Source organism: Eublepharis macularius, chromosome 4, assembly GCF_028583425.1.
Source record: "Eublepharis macularius isolate TG4126 chromosome 4, MPM_Emac_v1.0, whole genome shotgun sequence".
Lineage (NCBI taxonomy): Eukaryota > Metazoa > Chordata > Lepidosauria > Squamata > Eublepharidae > Eublepharis > Eublepharis macularius.
Window position 1 is genome coordinate 166,719,697 of NC_072793.1, and position 10,085 is coordinate 166,729,781.

The 10,085-nt window shown below is 44.5% G+C and overlaps 1 protein-coding gene across 2 annotated transcripts; it reads left to right on the forward strand.

Moving 5' to 3' along the window:
• The first annotated feature begins 318 nt into the window (after positions 1-318).
• Positions 319-5,701, forward strand: LOC129329410 (zinc finger protein 501-like). 2 transcript variants are annotated; one of them, XM_054978976.1, is made up of 3 exons: positions 319-413; positions 1,879-2,019; positions 2,975-5,701. In XM_054978976.1, exon 3 carries the CDS (start codon positions 3,435-3,437, stop codon positions 4,782-4,784), a length of 1,350 nt encoding a protein of 449 aa, XP_054834951.1. In that variant the 5' UTR covers positions 319-413; positions 1,879-2,019; positions 2,975-3,434; the 3' UTR covers positions 4,785-5,701. The 2 variants fall into 2 exon arrangements, with proteins under 2 accessions (XP_054834951.1, XP_054834950.1); XM_054978975.1 differs by lacking the exon at positions 1,879-2,019.
• Positions 5,702-10,085: the final 4,384 nt, after the last annotated feature.

A 10,085-nucleotide genomic window follows, 5' to 3' on the forward strand; every position in this document is an offset into this window, starting at 1 on the left:
TACTAATCTCACACTATGTAATCCGCTCTGAGTTTCAGTGAGAAAGGCGGAGCCTATAAATGTAGCTGTTAAATAAATAAAAGTGTAATTCAGAATATCCGCTTTAGGAAGATTGGCCGAGCGCGCCAATGAGGGGGGCCATGGAAGCGTCCCGTAGGCTTGGCGGGCCGCCCTTCCTCCTGTTGTCCTTCCCTTCCCCTCGCTGCCTTTGTCTGAGGTCTCGCTAAGGGTTAAGTCGACCGAGCTCCAGGTCCTAGACAGGCAGAACAAAAAGTAAATAGTGCCTGCCACTTTCCTGTTCCTCCCCCCGCCCCGCTCCCAGGGGTGGGAAATGGCCCTTTTGGAGGTCCTGGGACTGGTGCCTTCGTTGCGGATCTCCCGGGCGTGGGATGCAGCGCGAAAGCTTTGTGCAGGTGAGGAACGAGCAAGAAGAGGAGAGCGGATTCGGAGGCAGGGAGCCAATTAGCCTGTAGCAGTAAAAGTAGACAAAGAGTCTACTATCAAATGGGTGGGGGCATGAAAGCCTTTGCGGGCAACAGCCTCTTGCGTCGGATGCAGGACACGGGAGGGGAGTGATAATCCTTGGCTGTTTTCTATAGCTCTTTCAGGATTCAAAGTGCTTCGTGTCGTTCCTCATCAGAATCCCCCCAACAGCTTTGTAGGGTTGGCCAGTATTGTCTCCCTATTGCAGAGGTGTGGGCTGTGTGGCTGGGAGAGAATAGCGCACCTAAGACCGCCAAGCGAGCCTGTCTCTCAGATGAGCTTTGAACCAACATACTTTCAGATCATGACCCCAAAACGTATGAAGTTACTGCTTTCAGAACATTTATTCAACTGCCCCAGTATTGCTTCATGTGACTAGCAGGCACCCTCCAAGGTATTGTAGGGTTGCCAACCTCCAGGTGTTGTCCGGCAATCTTGATCTCCAGGCCACAGAGATCAGTTCCCCTAGAGAAAATGACTGAGGACACTACCTTGCTTCCCCAGGGTCCACTCCCCCAAATCTTCAGGAATTGCCTAGCCCAGAACTCACAAACCTGGGTCTCCGATAGAAAAACCAAATCTTTCTCAGCCTGCCACCTACGACTCTTTAACTTGAGGTGCCAAGGGTAGACCTGGGATCTTTGGTGTGGAAAACAGGCAGAATAGCAGGAGAAAATTTGGAGAGATGAGTACATGGATTCACCATGCAGAAGGAGCATCACTAGCCCTGTTCATAATTGGCAGCAAATGAACGTACCATCTATGTTCAGTGCATATTGATTTTTCTTTACACATGCATTGAGTCATTCTCATGTTATAGTCAATGCATGTACAGCTAAATGTGTGATTTAAACCCCAGCTTTATTGCTAGTACTGCTCCCTGGATTCATTTGTAAAGGGAATACATGCTGGCTCGCTCTTACAGTTACATTTAGGTTGTATGTGTGTTCACTGTCATGTGTGAACAGGGTTTCTAGCAAGATTTAATGCAGTTTTCCTGCAGTTTCATAAAAAAGGTCAGTTCCAAGGAGTAGTCCTATCTACTGCAGCCAAAACAACGAAGAGTTTTGTGATACTTTGTACAAAGTGAGACGAAATGTACAAAACTAAGAACAACAAGTTTATTATAGTATAAGATTGCATCTAACAGAGTGCACTCCGGCTTACGCCAACATAAATGTCTTAGTCTTTAGGGTGTCAAAAGGCTCTTCGTTATTTAAAAAACAAGTGTGAATTCTACAGAGATCCATCCCCTTGGAGAAAATGGTTGCTTTGGAAGGTGGCCTCTATGGTATTATACCCTGTTGAGGTTCCTGCATTCTCTCTTTTAACATCAGTGTTTACTGATCTTCAGGTATAAAAATATATTTTTCTGCTCCTCCTCTCCCCTTTCAGTGATCTTTCTAAAGCAGAATCCTTCAGTCCACCTTCCGAAGCAACCATTTTCTCCAGGGGAATGGATCTCTGTAGTCCTGAGATCAGTTCTAATTTTGGGAGATCTCCAAGTCCTCCTGGAGGCTGACAACTTTATGAGAGGTAACGGGGTGGGGGGGGGGAAATCAAGGTGGGGTGACACAAGGGGTGCAACCTACCAGTGGTCCTTGGGCCTGTGGCCTGCAGCAGAGAGTTCCTCTGCTGTTATCCTGGGCAACTGGCAGTTGAGCAGAAAAGCAAACCCTTCTTCTCTGAGTGATAGCTTGGTTAGGCCCATTTTCCCCTGCAGATGGTATATATGAGAGGGAGGGACTGCAACTCCTCAGCGGCCCTTGGTTTTCTATCTGGTGGCAGAATGTCTTGCCCTTTTAAAGTGCTATATAAAGATGAAATGGTCTTGTTATCAATAACATCTATACTGGAGACCAGATGAAAATGAATATCTTCCCTCAACATTTCCAGTCAGGTTAGATCTTACCAGAGCCTTCACCAAGGGCAAAAAACCTTCTTCCAGAGGAAGAAGATGTTTATGTGGAGGAAGGATCCATACTTGGAAGGATCCAACTCTTTGCCTTCAAAGTGCTGAGCCAAAGGGAAGGGGGGAATGGTTGGTTGCAATGGAAAAGGGAGATTCTAAAGTGCTACATAACTGCAAATTATTATTATTATTATTTTGTAAAAGTAGAGAGTGTGTAGCTCAGCAGTTGAGCACATAATTTACCTGTCAGAGATCCCAAATTCATTCTCTGGCATCTCTTGTTACCTTCGGTAGCAGGGCTAGGAAGAAGAACTTGGAGATGCTGGGGCTTGAACCTTGAGTCTTGTGTCCCCTTAAAGAACAGCACAAGTTTCACTCCAGTATAATTGTCCATGGCCTGCAGTGCTGTTCTTTAGAGGCAATGAATGGAACCTCACTAAGCAGACATTTTATGTAAGAGAGATGAAAAGAGAGCTTATGCTGAAATCCAGTATTGTTGGTCTTTAAGATGCTATTGCAATGTTTGTTTGTTTATGTTATATATAGCCCACCTTTCTTCTGTTTATTTTTCCACAACAGACTAGCACAGCTACTCGTCTTGAATCATGGGAAAGAAGAACATGCTGTTGAGTCACAACCAATTCATGGCAGCCCATCTATAGGGTATTCCAGGCAAGAGAGAAGCAGAAATGATTTGCCATTGTGTTCCTCTGAGTAGCAGCCCTGGACTTCCTTCCGGTTTCCCATCCAAGTACTAACCATGGCCAACTCTGCTTATCTTCCAAATCCTGGCCCGCCGAGGCTAGACTGGACTATTCAGGCTGCTATCGTGGGGACAACCTGGGTTAAATGCTGTAATGATCTGACTGTAGTATAAAGCAGCTTCATATACTGAATTTTGTATTTGCTCTAAAAGGTGATGATCTCGGGCAGGATAACAAGGAAGAAAACCTTCCATTAGGAAGATGTGAGCTTTTGTGGATTATTGGCTCAAAGAAACAAAAGGAAACTTGCTCTGAGGAGTCCTGAGGAGGAAGAAATGCCTGGAAGCCAGGTGGGACAAGGCCAACAAGGAAGACATACCAAGAAAATGACACAAGAAGAACCTTGTGAAGAAAGTGACATTGGCTTAAGTGAAAGTACCTTCCAAGATGGTGTTGGCAGGAATAAGGGACAAAAGACTGGCTTAGAGGAAAGCCTCTGTCAGAGCTCTGAGTCTTTTGAGAATCAGGGTGTGTTAACGGGGGGAAAGCCACATAAATGCTCAGATTGTTGGGAAACATTTCATGAGAGAGCCCACTTGGTCATGCACGAGAGAATTCACACTGGAGAGAAACCATATGAATGTACAGATTGTGGGGAAACCTTTAGCATTAGCTGTGCGTTTGTAGATCATATACGAACACATACAGAGGAGAAATCGTATACCTGCAGAGAGTGTGGCCAGAGCTTCCATCTGAAATCCAACCTTACCGCGCATAAGAGGACCCACGTGGCTGAGAATCCCTACGAATGCTCCGAATGCGGGCAAAGTTTTGGCAAGAAATCGCATCTTGTGACACACGAGAGGACCCACACTGGAGAAAAGCCGTATCAGTGCTCGGATTGTGGGAAAAGTTTTAGTCAGAAAGGAAACCTGGTTTCGCACATGAGGATTCACACGGGGGAGAAACCGTATCAGTGTTCTCAGTGTGGTAAATCTTTCTCTCATTGCACTTCGCTGATGATGCATGTAAGGACCCACACTGGAGAAAAGCCGTACAAGTGTTCGATCTGCGAGAAAAGCTTCGTTAACAAAGGAAACCTTGTCTCCCACGTGAAAACCCACACGGGAGAAAAACCCTACGAATGCAATGATTGTGGGAAAAGCTTTAGCACCAGTTTTCAGTTTATAGAACATAAAAGGCTGCACACAGGGGAGAAGCCATACACATGCGCGGAGTGTGGGCAGAGCTTCAATTCGAAATCAAATCTCATTACACACAAGAGAACCCACACGGGGGAGAAACCCTACAAATGCGGCGTCTGCGGGAAAGGCTTCCGCGTTAAGTCATCCCTCACAAAACATGTGAGAATCCACACAGGAGAGAAACCTTACGAATGCCCTGAGTGTGGGAAAAGCTTCAATACCAGTTCTTTGCTTGTCAATCACAAAAGAGTTCATACAGGAGAGAAGCCCTATACATGTTCTGGCTGCGGGAAGAGCTTCCGCCAGAAAGGCAACCTTATTTCCCACATGAGAATTCACACGGGGGAGAAGCCATATCAGTGCCCTGATTGTGACAAAAGATTCATTGACAAAAAGTCCCTTATTAAACACAAGAGGACACATATGGGCGAACAAGGTTACGAATGCTCAGATAGCAGGCAAAACTTCGGGTATAGCTGAGCATTTCCATAGAGCAGCACAGTAGAAGTGAAACATGATCATTTAGGGGTATGAGACAAAGTTCTGTCCTCTTGCCTGTCTTTCTAAACAAGAGAAAATCCACAGAGAACTAAGAGCACAAGGAACGTATTCTAGAGAAGGTTAAAAATGAGCTTTTCAGAGACTCAACCATGTTCTCTTGGAGCTCAGATTATTCAAACTGAATATTTTTGTGTTTGGGGAAATTCACACCATAGGTGGACACTCAAATAGTTTGGGGACTGAATGTTCCAAGGTAGCTTCTAGGAGGAGATGAGTCATCTGAGGACTTGGTGGAGTTGGCAAGGGCCAAGTTAGATTTTGCACAAAAAGTGTGGGAGTTCTGAAAACAGAACTTGTGTATCTGCTCCCCCTACCCCTCTGTTCTGCATTTTTCCTGCAAGCAGCTCTATATTCCCATCTGCCGATAGGGAAATCTGTGGTATGGTGCTGTTATGACTCAAGGTTAAGTCCTGCTTTTGTGCTTAGACTGACCGCACATTGGATTAGACAGACCATTCGTCCAATTCTGCAGAGCTGTTTATATGCTCATATATTACCGGACGTACCAGTTGCTGTTTTCAGTAAATTCAGGGTTATATCTAATTTGTCTCTGGAAAGCATCTTCATTTCTTTCATCCTCTTCACCTTGTAGCCAGGAAACCTGAGTACAAACATCTGGAAATGTAACAGTGGGTGGAATCCTGAATGTCTTGCTCTCCTGAAAAGCCAGTGTCTAAAACTGTGGCGCTGTCTTTAAAAAATGATTCTAACACTTCATTACAAATTTATTTTTCTAACTTTTTAAATTGATGTGTGCAATTACAGTGTGTGTTTGTGATCTGCATGATCAGTGCACTGGAGTAGGATAATTAAAGGGTGTAGCATGTTTAAAGCTGTTTTTGATCAATATTTGTATCTTTTGTTTCCAACTACAAAAGCTGGCGAGATCAGTCAGAAACGTAAATGCATTGATTTATGCAACTTAGCTCACACACATGAATTGAACTATAGGTCTAACATGAAACGGTTTAGTTCCCGCTCTAGCAGTGAAATCCTAAGCAGAGTTACTCCAGTCACTGTAAAGTTTAGCTTTTCAAGATGTTATACTGTCTGTTTTCAAGGGGCAGTTCTTGTTCGCACCTTACAGAGCTGGAGACAGAAATACTGGCTTATTACAATGGTGTTTGGTTTATTTTGCTCCTTTGAAAAAAACGTATTTTCATTGGTCCTCTCTCAAGGATTGTACGATGCCTCTGGGTGTTTATTTTTTTATATTTTTATCCTGACTTTCTTCAAACGAACTCAGAGCAGCATACTAAATCATTTCATGTTTTATGATCACAGATACCACATTTGGCCTTACCAGGTTTTCAAAGTAAGATTCTTTAAACAGTAGCAAGTTTGTAAACAGGTCTCTACTTTAGGCCTGAATTACACAAAGCCATTTTGCCACAAGTCACTGTTCATTGGCCATGTGATTGTTTCCTGTCTGTATTCTGCAGCCCCAAATGGTGGCATTTCCGTCATGCCTCTGTCCTGTTAGAAACCCCTCATATCTGTTTCTCATAAATCTTTGTGACAAAATCTTTCCAGCAGCCTGGCTAGAAATGGTCCATCTGATTGATGGTGTATTTGCTTGCTCCTTCCCAATACGGGTGTCTAGCCTGCAGGGGGAATAACGTCCCTGTAAAGGGAAGGAGCTTTTATAAGGAGTGACATGGGAAAAATGGTTGAGCATTTGCTGTGCATGCAGAAGATTCCTGGTTAAAAGCCTGGCATCTCTACTTGAAGGGTCTCCAGGAGCATGTGTTGGCAATGACCATTCTCTTCCGGAGATTTTTGCGCACCTCTACCAATCAGAGGAGGCAGTGCCGAGAAAGGATGGCCCAATGGTCCGAGTATATAAAACAGCTGGATAGAATGGAATGTGCACTTCAGAGAACAGGTAGGGGAATACTGATTCTAAATGTTCCTCCATGTTAAAAAAACATCCCTGCAAAGTGAGAAACAAGCACATCACTGACCATGGTTCTAGCTCCTCCATTTCCCTTGCAACCCAAAAGAAACACTGCATGCAATTTTGACGGAAGGAAGGAATTCACAAAGAGGATTCCCTGTGTTAAGTGCTATGGTCCATCCTATGTCCTCCATTCTGCTACAGGCGGAGACCAGAACGTAGAGCCAAAGTTGTAAACCAGTTTGAATCTTGTCTTTCCCACAAGGTTGCCTGAAAGAGCTAGTGGGGTGGATCCGGTGCTTTAAATCCAGCCGTCATTTCTCCTCATGGAAGGGATTCCCACCGGCAGATTGCAACTTTCTCACTTCCTGCTGCAGCCCAAAATGCTGCTGCTGGGGAAAAGGGGACCCCCCAGGAGGGGTTTCCAGAAGGGTTTCCAGAAGTCTGCCATAGAAATGTGGAAGAAGCAAAAATCTCTTCCTTTTTAATCTGGAAATCTTCCACTGGATCCAACCCCTTCCCTCTGTTTAGCTTAGTATGAAGCCTTCCTCCAAAACCAGGAATCTTCTGCCAGAGGACGACCCTGTTAGAGGAAGACTTTTGTGACGGTGGAAGGCACTGCAATTACCTGAGCAGAATGGTAGGATCAAGCCCTGCATCTCTAGGCTCCCGCCATTCTGTAGTATGGAGAAATAATATCATTGGCCTGTCTTACGGGGCTGCTATAAGGATAACTGAGATAAACGCAGGTGAAGTACTTTGAGCATTTGGAAGTGCTATAAATGACGACGATGGTCATCCCCATTGCACTAGCTGTACCAAGAACAACATAACAAGATTTTGAAACAATAAATAAAATTAACATTTTTATTATGTACATATATTAATTTTATTATGTATTTTATGTATATTAATATTTTAGTGTGTGTGTGTGTGTGTGTGTGTGTGTGTGTGTAAACCCATTTAAACATAAGAAACAAACAAATCCCAACTCACCCCCATACAAATTTCCTATAACTAACTGCAAATATTCATTGTCAAGAATGGAAAAATATTTTTAGGAGCCGAGGCAACCCTGGTGCCTGGGATTTTATGGAGTCCAGTTCATTTGTATTTTTTTCTAGCATAGCATTAAAAGCTGGAACGATCGACTGAACAAAAACTACTGTTAGTCACCATCCTTGTTTTGCTGCAGGCAAGCACAGAAGGTTGTGCCTCAGATGAGATCTCAGAATAGTCCATGTGAAGTATTGTGAGTGGTCAGGCTTCAGGGGGGTGCTTCCTTTCTTGTAACTTCCTCTGGGCATCCTCCTGTCTTCGAATGGCTGCTTGCTCGGGGGTTTTGGCTGCTCTGTGCCATGCATTCCTTTCAGCTTCTACGCGTCTCCATTGCAGCTGCTGCTCTGGAGTCTGCTGAGCTCTGTGGCATCTCTGACGTTGCCTGGCCAGAAGCTGCTTGCGCAGCAGACATTCATTTGTAAATATTTATCTGTGGAGGGTAAAAGTAAGTTACGAAATTAGAAATCATCAAAGAAATTATGTCCAGGAGGTCACATTTGTGATGGGTTTCCTCACATGTAAGATGCCATTTTAAAAAACCTATTGCCAGAGTTTGACATTTTGAAAAATTATCCTTAAATTTTGAACATAGCAAATTATATTGAACATGAATTAAAAATGGGATTGTTGGTTACAGTTTTAATGGAGTTGCCCTGTCCTTCTACTAACACAAGAAACTATTCAGACCACTGGTTCATCTTGCTTAGTAGCTCTCCAAGGTACCAGACAGAGAACGATAATTCCAGACAGCTGTTATTGCCAAGCATTGAACTTGGGACTCCCAGCTTGCAACACCACAGTGTACACACACTTAAGGACCTAACTACACATTACATTTTCCCTCAGGTTTGCAATATCAAGCACATATAACAAGTTCTGTGCGAGGAACTTAATGCCAGCACGAGCAGGCCCCATTCAGGGGAGAATTGCAGTACACAAGGAGAGTGGGGATTTAGCTGCCCCACACCATTTTCTCTCAAGAATGCTATTTACCCCATTGGGGGCCCTGTGTGAACTGATTCTGCCTTTCTCCTCAACGGATATCCAAAGCAGCTTATATGGTTCTTCTCTATATTTTATCCTCGCACGTGAGGAAGTTTGGCTGACTGGCCCAAGGTCACCCAGCAAACTTCCATGGCAGAGCGGGGAATTGAACCCGGGTCTCCTGGATCCTAGTCCAGCACACCAACCACTAAACAACACTTGCTCTCAATCAGACTAGGCTATATTAAGCTAGATGGTCCAACCTGTTTTAAGGTAACTGCATGCTCCAAATGTACACAAGATAAGCCTAGCAACCATCCACAATAAAAATGGGATTTTCCTAGTTTTAATGTACTATCAGGAGAGAAATCCCTACTCTTGACTGAACTGTAAATCAACAGTAGAGGGTCAGGTAGGATGTGCTAGTCCACAGCAAAATCGAGAAAGAAAAGCCATAGAATGGCTTTTATCAAGCCTGAAGCATTCCTCCCCTCTTCCCCCTTCTGCTTTTAACTTCTATCGCCACAAAGAAAACTTAAACATTACACAATATTATGTTGTGTTACTGGAATTGGTCTGAATATATTGTGGCTTTCGGTTCTAGACCAATGGTGCTCCATCGCGCTGTCTTCTAATTTCCATGCATGTCTCGGAATATTAGCACAATTGGAGCAGAGGAATCCTGCTGGGATCAGCACCTCGGACCACCGGAAGGCGCTTTACTGGGCTGGCTTCTCGTTAAGTTCACCAGAGGCAAAGAAGGGGGAATTCTGACCAGGTTCAACATGACGCGGGGGGGGGGGGGGGGTAAGAGAGAAGCTGAAATTCACTCTTTTCGCAGAGCTGTTAAAGGGACAGGCACCCCTTTCCATCCGGTCTCCCTGTTTGCTTGTTTCTCTAACCGTGGCGTCCCCTCTCTCTTCCTTTAACCTACCCTTTTCCTCTGTGTGTATTGTGCCCTCAAGTCATAGCTGACGTATGGCAATCCCTGGTGGGGTTTTCATGGCAAGAAAATATCAGAGGTGGTTTGCCATTGCCAGCCTCTGCAACTCTGGTCTTCGTTGGAGGTCTCCCATCCAATTACTAACCAAGGCCAACCCTGCTTAGCTTCTGATAGACTCATCACCTAGGCTATCCAGGTCAGGGCTACCCTTTTCCTGTAGGCTGTCCATTTTCTAAATTTCCCCCTCCCTAGCAATTGCTCTAGGCTGCAGATTGGAAAAGAAAGTTTTGCACTGAGAAGAAAGAGGCAGGACAGTAAAGCTGAGTGATCCCCTTCC